This window comes from Trachurus trachurus, assembly GCF_905171665.1.
Source record: "Trachurus trachurus genome assembly, chromosome: 13".
NCBI classification, from domain to species: Eukaryota; Metazoa; Chordata; class Actinopteri; order Carangiformes; family Carangidae; genus Trachurus; species Trachurus trachurus.
Genome location: NC_139892.1, coordinates 11695462 through 11720566, shown reverse-complemented (window position 1 = coordinate 11720566; position 25105 = coordinate 11695462). Strand labels below are relative to the sequence as shown.

The following is a 25105-nucleotide window of genomic DNA, read 5'->3' as shown; positions in this document are numbered from 1 at the left end:
GTGTACATATACATGGAGAGGTGACGTGTGTTGTGTACAGGTGGAGAAGGGGAGGGGGGGTTTCTGGGTGGAGGAGGGGTGGGAGGGTCACCTACTATACTCAGTATTTACAAGAAAGGAGCGTATAAAAATTTACAAGGAGACTCCTCTGTCTTTCCCAAAAACCCAGAACTCAGACCCCTCGGCTAGTTCAACATGACGTCTGCGACAGCACACCGATTATCTTTTTTTTTTTCTCTTTTGTTTGTTTTTGAGTACCATTGAAAATATGCTATTTCTGTAAAATCACCTGGCTTTGCCACAGAGGCTAGAATAAAGACTGATAAATAACATGAAGTATACAAACCAAAAAATAGTCAGTTTCTTTACTTTTGCAACTCAGTTTTTCTTTAAATAAAAAGACTGTTTTGCATTTTTCGTGGGACATCAGAAATCTCACTGTGGAATCTGACACGTCAAACTGAACTGGATGTTTTTTGCGGAGGTTTAAATCGAGGAGATGGGATTTGTACAACTTTGTTTCGTTTTAAGACTGTCGTTTGTGGAGCTGACTGTAATGAGAGAGAGAGAGAGGAAAAACATCTGTCAGGGGGTGAGCTAAATTTTGCCGAGCTGTCCCTTTATAAGAAGAATGAAAGTCGTTAGATTGACGAGCAGTTTTAGTGTCATATCGTTTCTTATCGGCTGTAGAAAATGGGAGGTTTTCTGACAAGGCTATGGTTAAATCATTGCACTGTGTGTGTGTGTGAGTGTGTTTGTGTGTGTGTGTGTGTGTGTGTGTTAGTAGAGATATGACCTCATTTTTTGATCATCAACATCACATAAAGTCTTTTTGTTTGAACCGTCTGATTTGAGGTTTTGATTATAGACGTGTTGCAGGACGTGTGTGTGTGTGTGTGTGTTTGTGTGCGTGTGCGTGTGTGTTTAATTGCATGTATGTGTGTGTGTGGTTCAATAAGATATTGTTGTTTTGTCCCAGTTTTGGCCCTTCTTGCTTGAGCGTTGCATCCTGGGTAGCTGGACGTCCACTTCCTCCTCGCTGTCGTCCGACTCAGCACTGGTGATGTCATCTTCTTCCTCGTCGTCGTCGTCATCGTCGTCCTCCTCGTCGTCTTCCTCCTCCTCCTCTTCCTCGCTGGCCTCCTCCTCTACAGCCTGGGGCTCTTGCAGGTTCTGTGATGAGGACAAATGATTAGAAATTAGTTTTAAAAACAAGATTTCACAATAATTTTGCCTGTGATTCAGCATCTCCTCTTGTCTACCTCCATTGGGTTGACTGTGATGGTCAGAGACGAGTCGTTCCAGGTCGCGTCCGCCTCTTTAGCCGTCTCGGCCAGTTTGACCTCCTGCTGGTGGGTCAGGTGAATGCGGTAGATGCCCAGCACCACGACGACCACCAGTGCAGCGATACACATGACAATAACCACCGTGGCAGCGCTGGGTACGCCTGGAAACAAGGAGGAGGAGAGGAGACGACGGGGTGAGAGAAACTGAAAAGGAAACAGAAAAACTGCAGTCGCCGGATGAGGGGCTTTTGTGTTGTGTTCAAGGCCGTTTTGTTCTGTAAAGCTTCTGACACTTGTTGAGTCTTTATTTTGTTATTTCCAAATGTCAGTGTCTCTCTCAGACTGCTCAGCATTTGATACACAATACCCTGTAGGAAGAGCAAAGGAGACAGTTTGCCAGACTGAGGAAATTTGTCGGCTTCGCTTCGACGCTCGAGTAATGAAAGAATAAAGGCGATGGTGGGTGGGGGGGTGGGGGGGGGTTGAGTCTGGAAGTGTAGATCCAGCCCGGTGGCGATCGGCTTCACCAGCTGACACTCATCACATTGAACAACAGCTTTGGACTCATATGTTACATGTAGTTAAGCAGCTACTCTCAACATGATACACTGACTGACAGCGTTTAAAAAAAAGTCTGTTTATAAGTGTTTTTTGTTTGTTTTGGCAGGAGAGCTTCAATCATTACATTTACAAGACAACAGGTTCTTGAGCAGAGCTACGTCTTCAGGAGGCCGCAGAGAGGCTGAGGCTAGCTGGTTAGCATGCTAACTTCAATAGAAAGAAGGATGTGATGGGGACAAGAGTTAATGTTGCTGTTTTGCTTTCCAACAGGTAAAAAAAGGAACAATGTTTGATACTGAACTACGGATGCACATGATTAACCGTTTAACCAATAACAAGAACTTTGACAGGTTAGCTACTATCGGTTATTTTTTTATTTATTTTGTAGCTTCTTATGTTGTCAATTTATGGGGGCGTGTCGACACATGCAGTGTGTGTCAGTCACATTTAGCAGCAACAAGTTACATGAGAAGACGTATAGCTTATGTGCCAGTCATGCAGCGCAGACCCCGTGATGGGAGGTCAGACAACAAACACATCACCTGTTAGGACGGTGACGCCCCCCAAAAAAAAGAGAAAAGTTTGAGCGCTCTGCTGTTCCTCTCTCTTCAGCCTGGTGTTTGGCTGCACTTTACGTATAAAAAGAGTTCAAAATGTGATGATCTAGCCGCCATCTGAGCACCAATCAGCTAAGCCAAAGCATAATGGATGTGGCTGCAAAGCTGTAGCAGCAAGCGTGTATAGTTTAGAAAAAAAACATTGTCAATCGTCCTCTCAATTGACGCTAGAGGATCGGGTTGCAAATCGGCACATCCTAGTGTCAGACAATATAAAGCATTTGAATCCTATCTGTTAACGGTTATAATCTGTTAATGAGCGTTGGTTATTGGTCTGAAAAAAAAATCTAAATGTACATCCCTATGCTGAACTCAAAACGTTTCTTTCGAGACTGAGTGAACAGCTGCTAATGCAAATATTAGCTACGTAGCAATAGTAAAACTTAAAAATATCATCTTTAATAACTTCATTATTCATCATACTCATCAACAACATTGTTTATTTGGATATCAGTATCACAGAGTCATAACGGATCCAAAATGTCACATCCTAATATTAGACGACTGATATATTGAGAGAGAGAAATACATCAACTTCTTCACAGGCAGGGGAGCTCATTAAAAGAAAAAAAAGGATATTGTCTCAGTTTCAACGTGATTGAGAATTTATTTCTTCATAAAACTGAATTGAATGAAGTATTTCTTTATATATACTACTAGCCCACACTGCAAACGGACGACTCAGTTCTCCTGGAGAAGAGAGGGAGAGCTTCTCCGGAGGTTTCTCTGGATAAATAAAGCAGTCATTGTGCAAACTACCATGACTGGGGGTCACATCCTTGGACAGACCAGAGACCAGTGTGAGTGAGTACACGGATGATGAGCTGCAGGTTCTGCAGCAGGAGGGAGAGGATCAGGTCCATGAGCTTTGTTTTTCTTTTATTTGTAGTCATGTAACAACCCTTACTCATATTTATTGTTAATGTGCATGGACACAATTTCCCTAACTATCTTTAACAGAGCACAAAATACATTGAACATAATTTTTGTCACAGTGATACTTGGGCGTCTCTAATTTAATGAGAATTGCATTTTACAATTGATTCTCAAGTTGTAAGAAATTCCCACTGGTGCACCACGCAAACCTGATTAAATACAACACATTTCATCCTCTATTTCTAATGGTTGTAGTAAGACTGTATATGTTACACTACTTCTCCCAAATAAGTCTATTAAGACTTCAGTTATTGTAATTTTAAAAACACTTAACACTTATCAGGGACAGGAGGTGACATCAAACATGATGGTAACACTTTATTATAAGTACACACTATTAAGCATTAGTTCAGCATTCTGAATTCTTCATTTATAACACATGAATACTCATTTATGTAGTTTATAAATACAGTTAGTGCTCATCAATGATGAGTTAACTGTGTTTCTAAACTACATACTAATGAGTATTCATGTGTTATAAATGATGAATTCAGTATTTCACGCTAAACTAATACATAACAGTGTGTACTTATTATAAAGTGTTACCAAGATGAGTAATGTCACTAGGCAAGAAATCTATTTGTGTCTGGTGTAAATATAATGTTTTCTTATCATTTACATGTGTCACCTACATCAGATGAGCAGTTTGTTCCCCTTCAGTATTTTATCAGTGTTTGATGTCAGTGAGATCAGATTCAAATAAATAATAATAATAATAAACCCTCACATGTATTATCATTATTATTATTATTATTATTATTATTGTTAATCTTTCACACAACAGGGCACTGAGGTCAGCCGGAGCCCAAACAATAAAGAACATGTCAAAACACAGGGATTGAAGTGCAACTATATATTTCTGTTATCAGTGACATACAGTACAGCGGCAGTGATTGTCTGTCAGCCTGACGCTCCAGACTGAAATACACTGTCTATATTGTGTCCGAAATAACAGTTTTCTCTTGTGTTGTTGTTGCTGAGGACTGTCTCAGCCTGTTATTATGGTTTTCTGGGCTCTTTGACATCGACTGCTTTTTGTAATAGCCTATTGATTTTTTTTTTCCCTGATGTATTTGTGCAGGAAGGCTCTTTAACCTTTTACACAATGGGTCCTCAGTTGATGATTGTGATCTTTAATTATTGTGAAAACCCATATTTTTTTTTCTTTTTAAAGAAATACTGGGCCATTCTCATTTTTTGTGCTTCTTGTGCTAAAAGTTAGATTTGAAAAGGATGAGCTCAGAGAATCCACCAAGTCTTTCTGCAGAAATCTTTTCATCCACCTTTCCTTTAATGAAAACTTTCTACACCCATGTTGTGAGCATGTTAGCATGCTAATGTCACATCAGAGCTTTAATGAGCTGTTAGTGTGGGTATGTGTAAGATAGTTTAAATATTAGGGATGTATGATAAAATGCTGTTTGACATAATGAATCTCACTTTTATTCAGTCAGGCATGTAAGAAAATGATCTGTATTCGTCTATGTATTTCAAATACTGTTAAGTGCATAGCTGAAAAATGGTAGATCGCTTTTTTTACCAAGTGGTCTCAAGTGAACTCTCCTCAGAAGACACACAATGACCTTCCTCGTGTTTACACTTTTAATGCCATCGGTATCCAAGGTCTGCCAGTTGGAATCGGACAAATAAAACCTGAGGAGAGATTGCAGGACGCAGCCAGCTGATTTCAGCTGTGTGTCGGCTGTTCAGATTGTTTCTAATTCATGTCTGGAGAAGTAAAACACATTTAGGGTTTGGTCTCTGTGCAGCACATAAGAGCAGGGGTGTATCATCATAGGCTCTATTTAGCAGCATAACCACAACATACTCTGAGGGATTTCACTTGATGTAAAATGTTTATTTGGTCTGCTCTGATCTCCAGCCTGCTGAAATAACACAACTTCTCTCGCCCTGCCCTCTCTTCACCAGCCTCTGCTTGCTTGTGTGTGTGTGTGGTTATCTGTGTGTGTGTGTGTGTGTGTGTGTGTGTGTGTGTGTGTGTGTGTGTGTTTAATGAACAAGGGTGAAACTCGCAGGGGATTTCTCAGATGATCATTTGATTCAGTCTAGTTCCCGAGAATTTCACACTAAATCCACGCTCTTTGATCTTACCCAGAGTGAAGCTTCACGCAGCCGCTCCGAGTAACTTGGTTGAGTGTTTGCACACACACACGCACGCACGCACACAAACATACACACACACGATGTTACTCTACATACAGCGTGGTATGGGCTGAAACATTCTCATGTGCCTAAAAAGTCGCCATGGCTGGAACCACGACTACTTTTTCCGTTTTTCTGTCTAACCACCCAGCATCCTCTCTGCTCCTCTGACCTCCTTTTCCCAGACAGACCAACCCACTACCCCACCACCCACCACCCCCCAGCTCTCTGGGCTGTTAACAGCACCAGCCACACAACTCTCCAGCAGGACTGTAAGTAGAATCCATTAGAGTCTAATGAATAATTAAATCCCATGTGGTAGATTACAGACGAAGGTCTCACCGCCTCCTCACCGTGCTCTCTTTGCTTCATATCAGTCATGTACAGAAGAGGCTGATGCATCATCTGACAGGTTTACACTGTCTCTATATCAGAGGATCACTGTGTATCAGCTGCAGTCTCATCCACAACAACAATAGAAACAAACCAGACAAGTGTTTCCCTTTGCTCGATCCAGGTTTACCTCAGGATAGATGGCTGTCATAAAAACTCTTACAGTGGGTGCACCAGGTTTGTTCCAGGGTCACGTCTCCCTCAGTCTCTCAGTTTCCAAAGGCCCATGAATATTGTGTAAAACTAGCTTCTTTCTTTTTGCTCAGAGTAGATATTCGTTCATCTTCATGTAGGAGATGCAGGTGTCGCTTCAGTCTCGTCCTTTATCTATTTTCAACAGTTCTTCTAACATCTAATGTCCCTCCTGTTCTACTCTATGTGCTCAGGAGTGTGACAGTTATAGTATACTGTATTGTCTTTCAACCGCTGACAGTGACATGTATAATCTATCATGTTATATACCACAGAGGAACAGAAAAAAAATATATATACATACTGTATATACAAATAAAACCATGGTAAGAGGTCACCACATAGAAATGAATCTACTGGCAGAATTACAATAATTGAATAAAAACATTGTCTCTGCATCTTTAATAAGTATTATATCAAATAAACTATTGATTAGTTGACTCTGCCACAGATAGATTCTATAAAGTCTCTCCATTTCATTGCATGAGAAGCCATGGGATGTCATCAACATTTGCAAACATTTATGTCTTGAGTGTCAATGTAGCGTTTTGACAATGTCTTGAATAAATATCATGTTATATAGAAACATATACAATATATTCGTGTAAACATTACATATTTTGTGCTCAAATTTAAGAGCTTATTAGACAACAAACTGACTTCTTATTATTACAGGATGTTTTTGTCATCACAGTTCTAAAGTTTTTAGAAACTTAATTATGCTTAACTTAATTAATTAACTTAATTATGTTTTTTTGTTATGTTATGTAATAATTACTACACCAGGAAATAAATAGGAGATATAAAAAGACAAAATTAAAGGTCCAGTGTGTAAAATGATGGGAAAACCGTGATATCTAGCGTTCAGGTTCTAGTTTGCAGCGCTCACTTACTCGCTTGCACTCACCCTCCCGTCGGCAAAGTGACGAGATCTAAACCATTTTACAATGCTGCTGTTTCCTACTCCTTCTTCTTTCCTTCCGACCTCTTCTTCGTTGGTTTATTTATGAACGCAATACGTGCTCTCTGGCTGGCTGGATTTTCCATTCGGGTTGCCATACAAACATGGCAGCGCAAGATGGCGACACTCTCTAAAGCAAGGCCCTTGCTATATGTATACATAAAAGAATAATTACACTTTCAGATTTTGCCAATTAACCATGCCAATTATTACACACTGGACCTTTTATGGATCAAACAAGTTTATTTAGCTACAAAGGACTTGGAGACACTACAGTGTGTGTTTTCTTACCTGAGTTGTGGCTGGGGTAAAGGCCATGGATCATGGACGGATGGTGGACCACCTGCATGTACTGAGGCGGAGCTACCATGTGATTGACATGCTCCCCCGGCTCCGAGCTGTGCAGTACGCTCACCTGTGTTGGAAACAGATGAAGTACAAGTGAGTTTTTTATTTATTTATTTATTTTTTACATTTTACAGTCCTATCCGCTCACTCACCTTGACTCATGCATTTGAAATATTCTGGCTCTGAATGAAATAAATAAACGCCTAAAGGTCCAGGGTTAAAAAAAAAGGAGGCAGTGAGAAAAGTGAATGTATTTGGGGGACTCAATACACCAAGACAGGGAGGTGAAATGTTAACCAGATTCCACTCGACACTTTTCAAGGTTTGTTTGGTAAAACATTTTGTCCACACTTTCAAGTAAACACCATCAAATGTATAAACTGGTCAGAAGTCTGTGCAGACTGGAGAGGGGAGGAGGGTGGTGGGGGGTTCAGGGCCTTGACATATCAAGCTGATTCTGACGTTTTTCAACAGTGTATGACAGGTGGAGTGTGTGTGTGTGTGTGTGTGTGTGACTGGTAGAAAAGCCTGATTCACTGTGGAGCTGTTCACAGACACTTTAGGAATATGAAGTGCTCTCTGTTGTTGATGCTGGACCAGGCTGCGTCAGGGTGACACGTCCCTGGTTGTTTTCAAGTGATGCAGAAAGGTTTACACCGACTGGTTGGTAATAAATAGACCATGTCTCTCCAGTCCTTTTCTTACACTGAGTGGCACTCATGTCTGGTTACATTTATTCACATCACTCAAACTCGGTCTCTAAACCAAATCTGATGAATACGAAAACGTAACGATTGAATATCAACATCCAAAAGTCGGAAAAATCTAGAAATTCACATCAGAGTCAAATACATGAAAACATATAACACCATTGCACATTAATGTCCATTAAAGCTGCTTAGAAATCAGAGAAAGTAAGTAATCCAATGATAGTTGCGTATTTGATTTGGTTGTATTTGATTTACCGAGTGAAGCTCTGTTGTTTGAGGTTTGTACTTTGCACCCATTGGTTTGAGCTGCTCAGAAATGAAAAGTCTTTCTGTGCATGTTTAGTTTTCACAGAATATTTCATGTTTCAACCCACTGAGGGTGAAAGTGTAGCTGCTGGGTTTTGCCTACTGAGGTTTGTAAATTTGCTCCGTGAGTGAAAACACTGCCGGGGACCTGAGCTGTGTCGGCTCCATCACTTTGTCAGTTTAAGCACTTTGCTGTTGACTGTCATTACTAGTGTTAAAAAGAAGTGTTTGAAAATTCTTATTCTAAAAGAGGTTGGGTTAGATCTGCTGTTTCTATGTCCTACCTTGTTACTGACAGCACTCAGGACATCAAACTAAAGGTGTACACTTTGATTACTGCAGAACGTTTCATAATTTAAAAAAATCCATTATGACTTTACTCTTAATACCAGCGCGGCTGCAATAAACAATTTACTTCAATTTTCACCTAATCTAGCATTTATTTTCTCCATTAATCAACAACGTCAACAAGTCATAACACTTTATATATAACATGATGTAAAACTGAACTAACACCTTCAAATTACCTGTTTTCTTCCCAACAATCAGTTTGACGCGTAAAAATATTCATTTAATTCATATATACACACCATGAAGAACAGCACATCGTCTTCATGTATGTGCAACTAGAACCAATTAATCTAAAATTATTCATGAGAAATCAAGGTAATTACAAATTAATATTCTGTCTCTCAATAAACTAACGCTGATTAACTCATTGTTGTTGCAGTTGTAATTTGTCTACTTCCAATCTTTTGGGTATGCATTGACACATTTTTCTTCACTGCACTGATTAATACTAGAGTGGTTATTGATTGAAAATATGAAACATTGGCATAAAAATCGTTGCAACTTGACTCCTAAAGACGATCTGTTCCTCTGCTGAGCTTTAACCCCCCCCCCCCCCCCCCCCCCCCCCCCCCCCCCCCCCCCCCCACATCAGTCCAGCTGTGCTGCACACTGACCTCCAGGTTGAACTCATTGCTGGTGTAGCGTCCGTTAAGCTCCGAGCAGGTGAGGCGAAATCTTCTTTCTAGTAGCGGTCCGGTCTGCCAGTAATAGTATCGCACCTGTCTGATCACCTGCTCATAGTTGGACATGGAGTCCACACCTGTGAGGACGACAGAGACCGGCGGAGGACGGTCAGGGGGGTTTAGGCGGGACGACCGGTTGCATGTTTGTCAGTTTGGTAACTTGGAGGAGAGTTGTTACCATGAAAACCAGATGTCTGATGCTGTTGTTATCATGGCAACCTACCGTATATGGACATGCCAGAGGTGGAGTTGGTGGCGTCGAGGTGTTTTCCGAGCAGAGCGCTCCGCTGCAGCTGAAGAGACTCCTGGCCTGGCCTCAGCTCCTCCCCGATCACCAGGATATCACAGTAGTCCAAGTTATGAATGATCTCCTCCAGGACCCCGGGTCGACGGGCTACACACACACACACACACACAGACACACACACACACACACACACACACACACACACACACACACACACACACACAAATGGTTACACACTTTTGCCTTGAGGAAGATCAGCTTGAGTTTGCCCTCGCCTTGTTTTGTTATTCTGTTTTTTAGTTTTTTAGAAGCGTTAGGAACTGTTGGCAACTTTGTGTTTGGGGTCATTTGCTATATTTGGCTCGGAGTTTGTTCTCGCTCCTAATGAACTGCACTGCACTTTCCAGACTCCTCAGTGTGTTTCCTGTTGTTCAGATGCCTTTGCTCTCATCTCATAAATTGAACCAAACGAATGCATTAAACCAAATTGTATAATAATAATAACCTTCCAGACATACAAAGCCTTAATTGTCACATGACGGTCTTACCAGTTATCGCCACACCAAGATGTTAGAGTGGAAGAAAACCCCTGGATACTTTGAGGAATCATAATTCAAACACTACAAGACACAACATATACCTCCTCTGACTCTCAGGCTCCAATTACTAGACAACCCTCAGCACACAGACAGCGCCATGAGCTGCTTTAGTAATAAGTCCCCTCAGACGCCTCCCATCACAGCAGCGCTGGGTGGCTGCTGGGCCGCTCTGACAGTCTGCTAAGCACCAGCCTTCACCTCTCACTGCTACCCAGCCGTCTCCCTCACTCTGCTCCCACGGGAGGAAACCGGCTATGCCCATTTAGCAGCTTCCCAAAGGTGAAAGACAGATGTATGTGGAGTGTTGTGTGTGTGTGTGTGTGTGTGTGTGTGTGTGTGTGTTTGGAGGAGGGTCTCTGAGGGTGGCGGAGATGAGCTGGAAGAGGGGGGGGGGTAAAAAAAAAAAAAAAGAACAACACAGGTAGAAGTAAAGTTGTGCTCCAGAAGTTTGTGTTGTTTGTGTGCAAGAAAGCATTTCTTTCTTCAAAGGTGCAAACAGCAGCAGGGAACATTTTTAGCCTTCGTTAGCTGGCTGCTTTGATTTAGCAGCAAGAAAGTTGTAGTCAAGCAGCCAAAGTTATCTGCTATAGCTGGTGAAAACACTGGAGCATTTAGTTACTAAAGAAACAGATATTTTCCTACAAGAATATGACAAAGCTAAAAAAAAAAAAAAAAAAAAGGTCATGAATCACACTTGGCTGCTACACACACTCTCACATGAATGCTAATGTTGTTTCAAGGTGTTGCTAATGGTGTTTGCTGGATGCATGAGCAGGGAAATGTTTGCCACAGGAAACAATATAAAAGTCATCTATGGGCAGGTTACTGATGGAAGCATGAGCAGGCAAATGTTTACTATTACCTAAAACGACCTCGTTGCTATGTTTGCAAAGGTGTAGCTGAGATTAATGAGTTAAAATGTCCCACAAATGAGGAAAAATTGTCAAATATGAAAACAGAAATGTAAACACGAAATATTATGTGGAGATGTCATCACCTAGGCTACTTTAACAAATGTATGAACAGGCAAAAGTTTGCTAACATGTTACCAAAAAAACAACTTTAAGGCTAAATTAGCTAATGTTAGCAAGCTTTACTGTCTATCAGTGCTTAGACTAATAGATTTAATTTAATTTAAATTCAAAATGACAAAAAAACAACTTTCTACACCAAATGCTCAAAATATCAATAACACCAATAAAAACTATAATAATAAAACACGTTGTTATATTATCTGTTTTAAAAAACAACATTTCTTTGCAGCTGCACCAGCTGGGGCTTATATCTGACTGTTACTCAACTTGACTTGTAGGCTACTGATTGTGCCCTGCTTGGTGTTTACTGCCATTTTGACATAAACAGAAAACTAAAAAGTGTCATAGATGACACAAGCTTGTAATAAATCCTGGATGCAGGACAGTCCCAGAAACAATTTGTGTGGTCGTGGGTACTGCCAACTATGGTCTTCTGGGTGAGAAGGGTAATACTATTTTACAACTGTTATATACTGTGTGGTGTGGTGGTGGGTGTAAAAGTTGTGAAGGCCTGTTTCTTGAACAATATATCATCTGAAAATTAAATAAAAATGGTCAAAAAAGAGGCTGAGCGTGGGTGGGATGGAAAAGAAAATTTGAGTGTTTCTTAGAAAGTAATTACATAGAAGACAGAGCCAGTGCAGTGCAGTAGGAAAATAGATGCTACGGAACTACAAAAAATAAAACTTAAAAGCAGAAGAGGACAGAGAGAAGAAGAAAATGACCCTCAAAACAATTGGATGAAAACATTGAGCATTAAAGATGATGAGTTAAAGACAGAACTGATGACCTTGCTTTGAGTAAAGGCATCAGAATAAAGCTTTGAATAGACGGTGTAGTGTAAGAGAGAGAGAGAAAAGGGGAATGAGGCTGTGCTGAGCAGGCTCAATGAAAAGACAAATGAATGACGGGAAGAGACAAAGCATGGAGGAGGGCGAGGGGGTGATTAGCAGGGTCCAAAAGAAACTTATTGCATGCCCTGCAAAAGAAATATGTGATTTATCTTGAATCCTTTAAGCCTCGAGAGAACACAAAATCTGCTCATTATGGAACTTCATCGTGCCGCCGCTGCCTTTCACACATACACACGCATATACACACACCCTCTCCCCATCTCCTCTTCTCTCTTTCTTCCCATTTCTGTGTCTTTCTCTGGCTTTCAGCTAATCTCTTCCCCCCAGCTGCAGTCTCTATTTCACCAGCAGAAAGAGCTCCACCAACTCCTGAAAGCAATCCCTATTCCTGCTCTCCTTCCTGCGCTGCATTATGCACAATGGAGGGCTAAAACCTCCCTCTCCGTCTGCTTATCTGAGTCTAATTGGCTGCTGCGAGCGGCGGCGGCCCCCGCAGGCTGAGCTGGGGCCGCTCCTGCCTCGGTGGTCAGATCGCCGGACAACACCGCAGCCACCAGGATTTAAATGTCACACTCATTTACTGTCGGTCAAGGTGGTGCGACCTGGAGAGTTGAGTGGTCTGGTCGGGGCAGGACTTACTCAGCAGGAGAGCGTATAGGGACAGGTAGATGGAGGGTATAGAAACAGTGGGGAGGCTAATACTCACAGGCCTGAATGGAGAAGGATGGACTAATTTCCTCAACATATTGGCGAGGCCAGCAGAGCTGCATGGAACAAAAGACTCTCGCTTACACTGCAGATTGCTGCTGAGGAGAGGAACCACTTGTCCTCAGCTGTGGTACATTTACTCAAGTAGCCGACTGTATTCAGGTTCACTCCTGTGGTACTTCACTGCTCACATTTGATGTTAATTTTCCACCACTTTAAAGTCAAATACTGTACCTTATACTGTACTTAGCCTGAGCACAGCTATAGCCTATAGTTACGCACCTGAAAATGCCACATATTTATTTTGGACTGAGGTTGATTTTCCTGAGCTTCCGCCCAGCAACTAAACACTTCAACCAATCATGTTGCAGGTACGTCAAAACCCTACAATACACACCAACACAACACCATGACAACAATGTCAAAACAGTGTCTCTCACCATCTTGTCTTGTTTGACAAGGAACAAAAACATTACAAAGTCAACTAAGTAAAGCGCTGAACAACTCAGCTGTCACTGTCAGGACAGTGAGCTGCTGTTATAATCAAGTAGTAGGTGTACGTACTGTACTGTAAAAGACCACCTGACACGATGAGAACCTTTGGTTTATTATTGTCGCGTTTGTCACAGATTTGTGTCGCCGCCGGTATAAATGGTTTTGATGCTAAATATTCACCACCGAACCATTCCATTTTTGTGTCTTTTATTTGTCATGTCCCTGGTGTGTAAGGGCCTTAATTGTTAATTCTTGTTTGTATCACTGCACATACACTTAAAGGGATAGTTCAACATTTTGGCAAATTGCCATCATCCCTATAGTCATAGCAATTGTCGGTGCAAGCTATTTTTAGAACAGCGGAGCAGAGCCGCGAGCTGCTCAGAGCTACGCTATGGATGCTAATGGGATTTCTTGGTTTCCCTCATCAAACTCATCAAATACACAATCCAACAACTCCAAAACGCATGAATGTACCTCGAAAACAACTCTGTCTGGTAACGTTCTGTTATTATCTCATAGCGTGGTGAATGTGCAGGTCACAACTTTTCCACCAGAGCGTTTTGGAGTTGTTGGATTGTGTATTTGATGAGTTTGATGAGAGAAACCAAGAAATCCCATTAGCCTCCGTAGCGTAGCTCTGAGCAGCTCGCGGCTCTGCTCCGCCGTTCTAAAAATAGCTTGCACCGACAATTAAAGGTAACAAACCTACTGCTAAGACTATAGGGATTATGGCAATGGGCCAATTTGCCAAAAATGTTGAACTACCCCTTTAAGCAAAACTCTTGCATTCAAATCACAATAAAACAGAAGCTTGTGTTTATCTTCTGTCATGTGACATAGTTGTAAGAGCAGGATCTGAATATGTCTCCCACTTCTGCTGCAAACACACAGAGGAAATGTGCAGATACGTGCTGCTTAACAAGTATGTACTTCATCAGAGTCTTGAGAAGTTTTTACTTCAACCAAGTTTGACAATGCGGGAGAGCAAAGCAACTTTTGTTTTCTCTCTCGAAGTGTGTGCAGGCCTACCTGATGAAAGAGATGACTGCTGATTTGCAGCCTCGCGAGGCGTTAGGAGATGCTCTGCTTTCTTTGAAGCTTTATTTTGATAGTGAGACAGGTGGCACAGCATAGGCTATGGGACTTCATGAATGAGTGAGCACATTATCAATATGAAAAACTGCTGAAATATTAAGTTGAGACAGATTTCTACCTGTCGGGGGGGGGTGCGGTACGTCGTACCTCACACTTTGTGAAGTTCGCTCAGACTTCCTCACGGAGTGTGATACTACGAAACTGAGAACGCCGCTGGTCAATATCACGGAAAGGTCACATTTAATAGAGTTTCATTTGTTTTTTGCCAAAAGCTAGAGGAAGGAGGATGGAGCCAATTGATTTGAAAAACAGAAATGTCTGAGTAATTAAGCCAACTGCAACAAAAGGCAGCTCTTCCACTCTTATTTTTTCTTCCTTTTATTACATATTTTGTATTTCCACCTTTATTTTGGAGGACAGATCTGAGCCTCCTGGACATGGCTGATGTTCTTCTATTCTTCACAGCTGAAAATAATCATCTGTTCTTTGCTGGCAGTGTTTTGTGGCTCTACGTTTATCTTTTAAAATATTCTCTATTGGATTTAAATCAGGAAACACACTCAACCAGGTCATAGTTTTCACTGTTATCTCCTTCTAAAACCTTTGGTGCGGTGTGGTTTTCCAGTGTCTTTACCACTGCACTGTTGGAAATTTCCTATCCTGTCAAGCTAGACTGTCAAGAGACTGAAAACCATATTTTCATTCAGTATTGAGGTATAAAACTTACCCCTATACCTGTCATATCCCCTGCACCTTTTACTCTACTGCAGTCAAATCAAGCGTACTCCCACCTTCGTGCTTCACGGTGGTTGCTGCTGTTCAGCCACTGTGGTGGTCCTGGCTGGGTCCACACCAAACATACTGGACCCATCTGATCCAAACACATTTATTTTGTTTTGATCTGAACATAGAGCATGCTGCCAACATTCATCGAGCCTCTTTTCATGTTACTTGGCAAAGTTTCCTCTTCTCCATTTTTGTGTTGTTTCTATGAGTGATGCTTTTTCTTCTCGGTCACCCACCGCAAAGAGCTGACTTCATGCAATGTGGTTTACATCGTCTTATCAGTCACCGAGACACCAGTTTCCACAGATGAACAATTACCTGTCTTTTTTTTTTTTTTTTTCAGTCGAAGGTTGTGTAAACAGTGAACTGTTGTGTGGCGTCGTTTTTCAAGGATGTTCCACTGCACCTCCTGTTATTGGTTTTATGTTGAGCAGCCTCCTGGTGCTGCTGTTACCTCTACTATCCTCTCAATCTGCTACTTGCTGAGCCATGTTGATGCAACTCAGACCAAAACTATAGAAGTTGTGCTGTTCATAGGTTCCTTTATAAACTTGGTTATACTGTTAAAATTAATTAGAAAACACATGTCAACACTTTAGTTGCCCCATATTTTTAGTACAGTCCATCTAACCTGTTGGTTTTTAATTAGACAAAGGGAAACATGTGTTTTATTTATCCTTGAAGTGCAATTAAGATGTCAAGCAGTTCATAAGCAGTAAATAGTAATAGTTATTAATAATAGAAATTCAATATACAACAATAATACTATAATTCGGTGATATAATAAAACCCATAGCTATACCTGACATATACTATAGTTGTTGAAAGATGCAACAGTTTTGAATCACTCAACATTTCAGTGATATGAAAAAGGGGTGCTCAGCTTGTAAACTTGTAATTGGGACAGCATCATATACAAAATATACAAAAATTTAATGTCTTGCAATTAAAATTGTATCATTTGCACCCTCAAAAGTTGTATAAGTGACCAATATAAACAGAACGTAAGAGGTGAACAACCTCTGAGCGAAGTGAGTAGACTTCTCAATGGGATAGGTATCCTACAATGAATTCCTTAGGTGGTATAGATGTTGATGACAGTCCATATACCTGTGTGATGTGCTGTGGCGTCTGCCCTGGTCACTGTGCTGATGATGTGCAGGTCCTGGAAAAGAGCTATGCCACTCGGTGCTTTGAGGTCGGACGCCGGCCGGCTCACTCTCTCCACCCCAGTGATGGTGATCCTGGGCTCGCTGGGCTGCAGCACCATCACCACTGCATCGATGTCGGGGATGGTGATGCAAGTGTCTTCACCAAAACACCTGCAGGTGGACGGATGAAAAGAGAAAAAAGAAGCGCAGAGTGAGAAATTTAAAAAAAGAAAATAAAAAAAGATCAAACCTTCTCCGCTGGCAGCGGCTCAACCTGGCTGAACCATATTCAGTGGAAACAAGATAAGAGGCCATTGAGTTGATACACGGCACCGGCAGGTTACAGAGGACACAGAGAAGCACTTGAGGACTTCTATAAAAGCCCTGGCCCTCACACGAGCTGCTCTACACCTAGACAGCATCAGAATGTAAAACTGTGGAGCATTACAGCAGCTAATAAAGCTTATCAACAGCAACAAGACCTCTTGGCTGCACTAAAACCACAGCTGTTAAGCTCCGTGGTCCAAACCACAGTGCATGCAGATATTTAGGGGGTAAAACGCTCTGTCAGTGCTTGGGCAGCGGTGTGTTTGCACGCTGTGTTTTCATACGTGCACGTCTGCCTCCCCTGCCCGTCTGTCAGCAGTGTGATAGCATGTGTTTAAATGCACAGCGTCCACCGGGCAGCTTTGAATGGATGCGTGAACACATATCGACTTCCTAGGACTTGAGCTCACAATACGGACGCACAGCGAGAGCACAGTCACACAAATCAGTGTGATTGGGGGGTGGAGGGTATTGAGCGTGATGATGGTGGCCGTGCCGGTGTTATGCATCCAGTATTTTCTGATGTGAACTATGCATAAATCCATGTGATAAATCTCCATATGTTTTCCCATCCCTGGCTCGCTGAGTGAAATGTTTTATGAATAGCTGGAAAAACTGGAGGGAGATGGCTGTAAAAAGAGATTTGGCTCAACTTCAGGTGGACGTGGAGGTTCTTTTCTGTGAAACGTTTGCTCAGCTGACGAGTGATCACACACCCTGTGCAACCAATGTGAAAATGTGTTGCACCGAGGGCTTACGCTGCATTCCAGTCATTTCAGAATTACTGTAATAGTGAGTTCCAGACTTGTAAATATGTGTAAATGTTAACTGCAACATCCAGGTTACAGACTTCTGCTTTCAGAGAGGTGTGTGGAGGAGTTAAAGCAGAAGTAAGCTGAATGTTTGTGTTAATATAAGTAATAATCTTAAATAGTTATATCTTCATACGGGAATCACTTAGAGTGTTTGGTCCGAAACACGGGTCTGTCAGTCACTCTGCTCTGCTGTAAGCCGAGGAGAAAACTTTCCATGTATCCTACAACCTTTATCCAATGAGGAGAGAGAACGGCATAAGTACGCAGTAAGCATATGTACTGCTGCTGTAACTCGTGAATTTCCCCGTCGTGGGATGAATAAAGGCATACTTTACTTTAAAGGGGCGGTCCTCTCTGTGTGTGCAGCCAAGGGATGCGCGTGAATGTGGTGACGTAGGGACGAGGGCGGGGACTGCTAACTCCATCTGCTGACAAGAAGTTAGCCAAAACGACCGGATCGCTTACTTCTGCTTTAAAGACGCTGCTGCACATTGAAGGTTATTAACAGGGACACTTAAGTATGGAAAAGGAGTAAAGCAGTGGTTTCAAACCTGTGGCCCACTAGTGGCACAGGGAGGTACTGCCAGTCCGCTGGCAAATCACTTGTGAAACCTACAGTATGAAGGAGTATTAGGGCCAGTCACAACCAACTTAGTACCTACACTGACAGCTCAATGACAGCAGTTGGAGTGTAAAAGTGGTTTTCTGAAGTGGTGCAACTGTAAATCAACTTGATCAATTGCCTGATTGCAGAGATGGGACCAAGTCACACATGTGCAAGTCTCAAGTAAGTCTCAAGTCTTAACCTTCAAGTCTCAAGTAAGTCCCAAGTCATTTTTCTTTGGGCAAGTCAAGTCAAGTCAAGTCACAGGTTATGTCAAGTCAAGTCCAAGTCAAGTCGTGCATAGGTCAAGTCAAGTCCAAGTCAAGTCACCTTATTATTGCAATTTCACCTGCAGAATCTAATCTAAATAAAGTGAAGACAATATATTAGAATAGAATAGAATAGAACATCTATTATGTCTTATGTCTTATAATGCATTAATGAGCCTCTTCATACCTGATCTGATCACAAAAGGTTAACTCCATCAATAGAATAAAATAGAAAATCTATTAGCTATATTCTATCATGACAACACTATTCTCAGCCTGCACTCATACCAAGTAGTTAGATATTAATTTGATATTTTATATTCAAAAGTCAAAGAATGTGTACCATTGAAACATTCCTGGATGCTATGAGTGACAGGCAAACAGCTGTGTAGTCAATGCAGATTCTGCAGCAGTGAGAACGTGAGGCTGAAGGAGAGGAGATTTTTTTATTTTTAAAAAGGACACGTTAGCTTCTCGCTATGGTAACGCTGGTAACAGGTGACTGATATGTCTATTGGTTACTGTGCGTTTGTCCCGACTCTGAACAGCGGCGGCGACGCAGCGTTAATGAAGCAGCGTCAGGCCGCTCACCGTCACTGAAACTCCGGATGAAATCTCCGTTTAAAAACACTGAGCTGCGAGCGTGATTGCGCTCCATGGATGTATTATATTATAATAGATCCATGTAGCACGCCCGCTGCAGCGACCCTGGAGGCCCCTCCGTACCAAACCCCCCCCTCTCACTCAGTCACTCTCTCCCCCTCCCTCTCTCTCTCCAGCGGTCCTTTCAAAATAAATGCATAAAAAGTCCGGGGGGAAGAAAAAAAAACACAGACTGAGCTGGTGCCGTGCCGGTGAAAAATTCAGCGGTGGCGGCTGGTCATTCAAGTCATTCAAGTCATCGTGTCTCAAGTCAAGTCAAGTCCCGAGTCTTTAACCTTCAAGTCCGAGTCAAGTCGCAAGTCTTTTATTTTTTGTCAAGTCAAGTCAAGTCGCATCAAAATAGCGACTCGAGTCGACTCGAGTCCAAGTCACAGTGACTCGAGTCCCCATCTCTGCCTGATTGTATCTTGTGATACAACACACGCAGGTGCAACCATCGATATCCCTGCATCTGTCCAGTTCCAGCTATTTCACTTTGTACGAATGCGGCCACCACCTCCTCCAGGTTTGTGTGGTTTATCCACCTCCTGAACAAACCAAGTTTCCGACACAGTCTCTTCAACCTCCTTAAACTTATGACCACACCGTGTTTATGTGCCAAAAGAAAGATAATTTCCTTATTACTGAAGCCGATTCTGAAGTACAGCTTAATCAAAGCATCTGTAGAGGCAGCTATGGCCACTGACTAGTTTGATATTTTTTCAATTTATTTACTTTTATGCCTGGCCCTTTTCTATTAATTTTTTTTTGCCGGATTTTTTTTTTCTTGTGCCGAATTTTTTTTTTTTTTTTGCCTTTTATCATATTTGTCCATCTCAGCCTGATTACGTGCTAAAATATTTTCCATGGTAAAAAGGGTGAAGTGACCCTTACCTCTTCCTACCTGTATGTTTCTCCTGTTTTCATTCCAGTCCTAAATTACTGATTATAGGAAAAACCACTCGGAAGGCTCATTATTATAACTATTTTTTGAAAATTTCAAGTGGGCCATGAGTTAGTAACGGCTCGAAACCACTGTTATAATAGGTCTAATTATTCCATTTGTTGGATCTACTGTATTTTTTCAGGGGCAGTAGAAATGACCAGAAATAACCGCGGCCCTACCACAGAGAAGTTTAGAACATTTTCAAAAGCTTTTTCCTTTGTTTTTGTCTTCAGAGAGACCAAAACATCTAAAGACCAAAATTCATGAAAGACCTTCCTCCGGCGTAGCTCTACATTCACAAAGCGGACTTAGTAGCATTAATTCGGGCTGATGATGCCTGACAGCTGGATGACAAACTAACTATTCTCCCTATAATCCTCTACAGTTGTCTGAGGCCACGTTTGGAGACAAACACAGCATTTCGGGGCATCGTGTTGTCTCTTTTCCCCTTTCCTGTGGCAGTGACTGGTGGTGTGTGTGTGTGTGTCTGTGTTTGTGTTTGTGTGTGTCTCTGTTCACTGTTCAGGCACTAAGCCATTCTTGACAGCAGTGGGAGATACAAACTCAGTGACGCAGAGAGATGGCTGCTGCATGGGCGCGCCGGGCTGGAAAAAACCCAAAAAAACCAACAAAAAAACAAAACAAAACCTGGAGCCGGTCCAACTTAATTATAAAGAAATATGACGAGGGAGCCTAAAAGGGCCGCTGCAAAGATTAGCACTGGTTACTTTTATTTTCTAGTTGCCTGAAGTAATTGCAGTTATTAGGCGTCAGCACGAAACAAATTTAATTGCATTTGGATGAATTAATTAACACCTCTGTTTATTTGTGTTGACTGATGTCTGTAGCAGCGAGGGGAGTTGTTTTTTTTGTTTTTTTATCCCCAGCACTTGCTGACATGTCATGGCGGGAGGCCATGTTTCAAGCTCCGAGGGTGAGTAATTCAGTGAAGGGGAATCTTTTCTGATTTTGTCTGCTCTGGATGGAGCACTAAAACAACAAATTGGAAGTTCAATCACTCGTGTTATCAATGAGGCTCTGTACAGGAAATTGCTGCTGTAAGCAGAAGTCACAGACAGACACAGTCTCGGCGGCTGACACGCTCACACACAGCAAACAAAAGCGGAGCCTTCGCAGATCTGTGATTTGTAACACAATATAAAACGCGAAATACCTAAAGCTGGACAATGACAGTGAAATGTAAAAAAAAGGCAAAGTCCAGTGCTTCAAAAAGTAACATGCCCACTTGCATAACTGAAAAAATGTTACATTCATTTTACTGACGAATTGTGATTAATCTCTGAACTCAATCTTTTATCTCGCGCTGCAGCACAAAGAGCCAAAAACACAATCTTTACAAACCCGCCTGTGAATGCCTCATAAAATCTAATTCCATTAATTACACAGACAGATTTACTGTCTCAGCACCTGGACCACTTCACTTCACCACGTCGCATCATTAACTTTTATCTCTAACATTCTGGATATACAGTGCAAACACTAGATGTGTGCATGTTTATCAAGTATGTGAGTACAGTTTATCTTTATGTCTATTAGCTTACTGACTATGATATATCCAGGATCAAGCTGTATTAGATATCATATTATATTATGAATTTACCTGCATCACATCAAATATCAACTCTTTACATTACTTAACACCATTTCATTGTCACCTGTATGTTTTGTTACTGGTCTTTGGTGTTGTTTATTTACTGTATAATATTTTTAATTGGACTAAAAATGAATGAATGTATAAAATGACACACAGGGATCTGTTTGGCTGTTTCTTGGTCTAACAGTTTGTGCCGTCTTGTTTGACATTCATGCACACGTTGACGTTAGTACTGTAATTAATATATCACTGTCTAGTACAATATCAAGACTGGAATAAATAGATTGACAGGTTGATCATGTTGATGCACCTATGACATCATGTCAGGCATACATATAAGAGATCTGACAAGTCTAAAAGCAAAGTATTAATCTGTATAGTAATAAGGCTAAAGGTGTTGGACTGTGACAAATAAATAAATAAAAACATGTGCTTAGCGTCTTTTACACTTACCCACCCAGTTATTCACCCCTACTACTACTAGAGTACTGCATGGGTGTGTTGAGTAGGGGTGTAACGATTCATCTACTACATCAATGCATCGATTTATATTCCAACTACATCAATCCGTGCTCGGCAAGTTGGCAAGTTTACTGGACCATGCCAACAGTGAGAGTGACAAACTGACACTTCTCTCTCTCTCTCTTTCTCTCTCTCTCTCTCTGTGTATGACTCACACAGTCTCTCAGTTGGCTCTTCTTGAGGTGAAGGGTTGTCCAGATGCTGCTGACAGCTGCATTTGTGAACATTTTGCAGATGGGGTTAAAAATCTGCACTAATGGTATTGATGACAATGACATTCTTTCCTGCTGTGTACCTCTTTGTTATTGTTGCTTTTTGCTGTTGTGAATATCAGAATATATTCGACACACCTGGCAGCTTTTGAACTACTGCTCCCTGTCTTCGTAAACTGTCCGTTATCCAGGTATTTATTTCACACTCACAGTGGTTGAATTTTTGGCTAAAAAGTTACTGAATCGATTTCAAGTCACCGAACCGCATCGTATCGTATCGTATCGTATCGTATCGTATCGTATCGTATCGTATCGTATCCTATCGTATCGTATCCTATCGTATCGTATCGTATCGTATCCTATCGTATCGTATCGTATCGTTCTAAATGAATCTAAATCGTCCTTGAATCGTATCGGTAACCACGAATCATGATTAGAATAGAATTGTTGTTCAAACGAAACGATGACAAAGAGGAGAAACTCGCGCCTTTATTGTTCCTTCACGGAGTTTGGTGACAATGGACTAAAAACACCTGTGTACAGTAGGTGAGCAGGAGTAGTTATTCGTGTCTGTATGAGCACATTGAACGTAGTCTCCAAATATAAAATGGAATGAGTCGGTCATGAAGAAATAAATATGACAGGGGAGCTCATAGGGGTTAGCTAACTCTGTCAGTATTTTCTCTGTACCTGCAGTAATTGCAATAATAATGTGTTTGCATAAACAAGTTTAATTGCATCGCTGGGATTTATTTAGCACCTGATTTTACTGCTGTGGATTGATGTTTTTGTAGCAGTGAGTGGAGGTGAGTTTTTTTTTCAGGCAAGTTTTGACATGTTATGACAAGAGGCCATGCTTCTGGCTCTTACTTTAAATGACTTGGTTGAGGAGAAGTTATTTTCTCTGCTGGATGTGAGTGTAAAAGCAACAGCATGGGAGTTCGAATGCACTTTATCAATGACTTATGCGTAGGTTAGCTTGTACGGACATGCTAGCCACGCTGTTTCCATGCCTTATATAAAAATACACACACACTCGTACGTGCTCACGGCTACGGTAGCTAGCAGGCGGCTAGAAAAACTTAATTTAAACAACATTTAGAAATGATGCAAGCTTAGACGTCATTAGCATAATGTATTCCTTGATAATTGGTGTGCCTCTCGCTGCGAGGACTGTGCTTCATCACCGGCAGCCTGAGCAGCACACACACACATACACACCTATGCACATGCACACAGACACACAGACACACACACACACACACACACACACACACACACACACACACACACACACACACACACACACACACACACTTCTGCTGTGTTAGATGAAGTTCTCGGGCCTGCAGCCGCACATCGAACCCAACAGGAGGGTGGAGAGTGAACCCCCTGGGCTCTGCTGCAGGGGTCTACATATATTTAAAACAATCATGAATTTTAATGGTAACCCACTGAGGGAGGCTGTTGTACCAGCCAGCCTCTTCCTCTCTCTCTCTTCCTCTCTCCCCATACAATCTCTCCCTCTTTTTGTATCCTTCTTTCTCTCATCTCATTCCACATTCTTGGCAAAATCCAGGCAGAATTATTAATACATGACATGAAAATGTAAAAACTGGCCCCCGGTGGCAATAAAGAAGAGAAAATGGTGTATTAAAGGAAAAGGAAAGTGACAGCAAAGGAAAGGAGAAATGGAGAGAGAGGGAGAGGAGGCTGGGAGAGAGGAAGAGGAGGAGATTGGATCACTGTGTGATAAGAGATGTGTCAGTCAGGCTGTGATATCTCTAGTGTTGCCTTAACGCTAGACAGAGGCAATGAAGAGGGTTAATACTTCTCATATCAGAGAGAAGAGAGACGATGGAAGTGACAGAAATTCAGCAATGTAGATAAAGAAGGGAGATAAAGAGGGTGAATGAAAGTAGTAGAAGAATAGAATAAATAAGAAAAAGTGTTTTACGTACTGGACCGTGGTGGAGATGCGCAGACGTCGGATGCCTGGTGTCGGGAACTGACGGGAGTTGATGTAGGAAACTTTCCTCACGGCGGTGTTCATGTTCTCCAAGTCCTCTCCCTCCATCACCAGGATGGACTGGGCCGGGTTAAAGTGGAACTATTGGAGAGAGGAAACACAGATGAACCAGCTGATGGTGAGTTCTTCTTGACGGGGCGGTGTCAGGTGGTGAAATTGGCAGGAAATCTGTGCACACAACTGCACAGCCAATTACATGGCCAAGTTAACCTGCAGCAGCCCCTTTGGCAAGAATGAGCTGGTTTCTTCCCACAGCTTCCAATCTGAGCTGTTTGTTTGTGCTGGAATAAAACCAGAGCCCAGATCTGCTGTGTGGTTAGTTGAATAAACACATTCATTTGGAGAAATTAAAGCCACATATAAGCAAAAAATGGAAAGAAACGAATTTAGACAGCAAAATGTTAATGGAGCAGAACGTCTTAAACCTGCATTAATTGATCTTCTTGCCACTAGAGGGCACTGCATCACACTTTAAACACATTGTCTAAGAAATAATATTAGGTGATTTTCACATCCAGCAGATGCAGAGCAAAACATCTGCATTAATTTCATGGCTTATCTTTGTTACAAAGGTTGTTGAATGGACCAGAACAATGAGCTGAAAGACACTATAGTATAGAGTTAAGCAACCAATTGCATGTTCTA

The 25105-nt window shown here is 41.7% G+C and overlaps 1 protein-coding gene across 1 annotated transcript in view; it reads right to left on the bottom strand.

The window, feature by feature from the left end:
* Nucleotides 1–951: 951 nt before the first annotated feature.
* The window catches only part of LOC310996161 (calsyntenin-2-like), a gene marked incomplete at both ends in the record, with an annotated part of 281521 nt that continues 257367 nt past the window's right edge, over nucleotides 952–25105 (bottom strand). The window contains 7 exons of the mRNA XM_083985517.1: nucleotides 952–1173; nucleotides 1263–1447; nucleotides 7401–7524; nucleotides 9439–9584; nucleotides 9731–9901; nucleotides 16439–16650; nucleotides 24393–24541. Coding sequence (XP_083841643.1) covers nucleotides 952–1173; nucleotides 1263–1447; nucleotides 7401–7524; nucleotides 9439–9584; nucleotides 9731–9901; nucleotides 16439–16650; nucleotides 24393–24541 — 1209 coding nt within the window. The remainder of the gene's footprint in view (nucleotides 1174–1262; nucleotides 1448–7400; nucleotides 7525–9438; nucleotides 9585–9730; nucleotides 9902–16438; nucleotides 16651–24392; nucleotides 24542–25105) is intronic.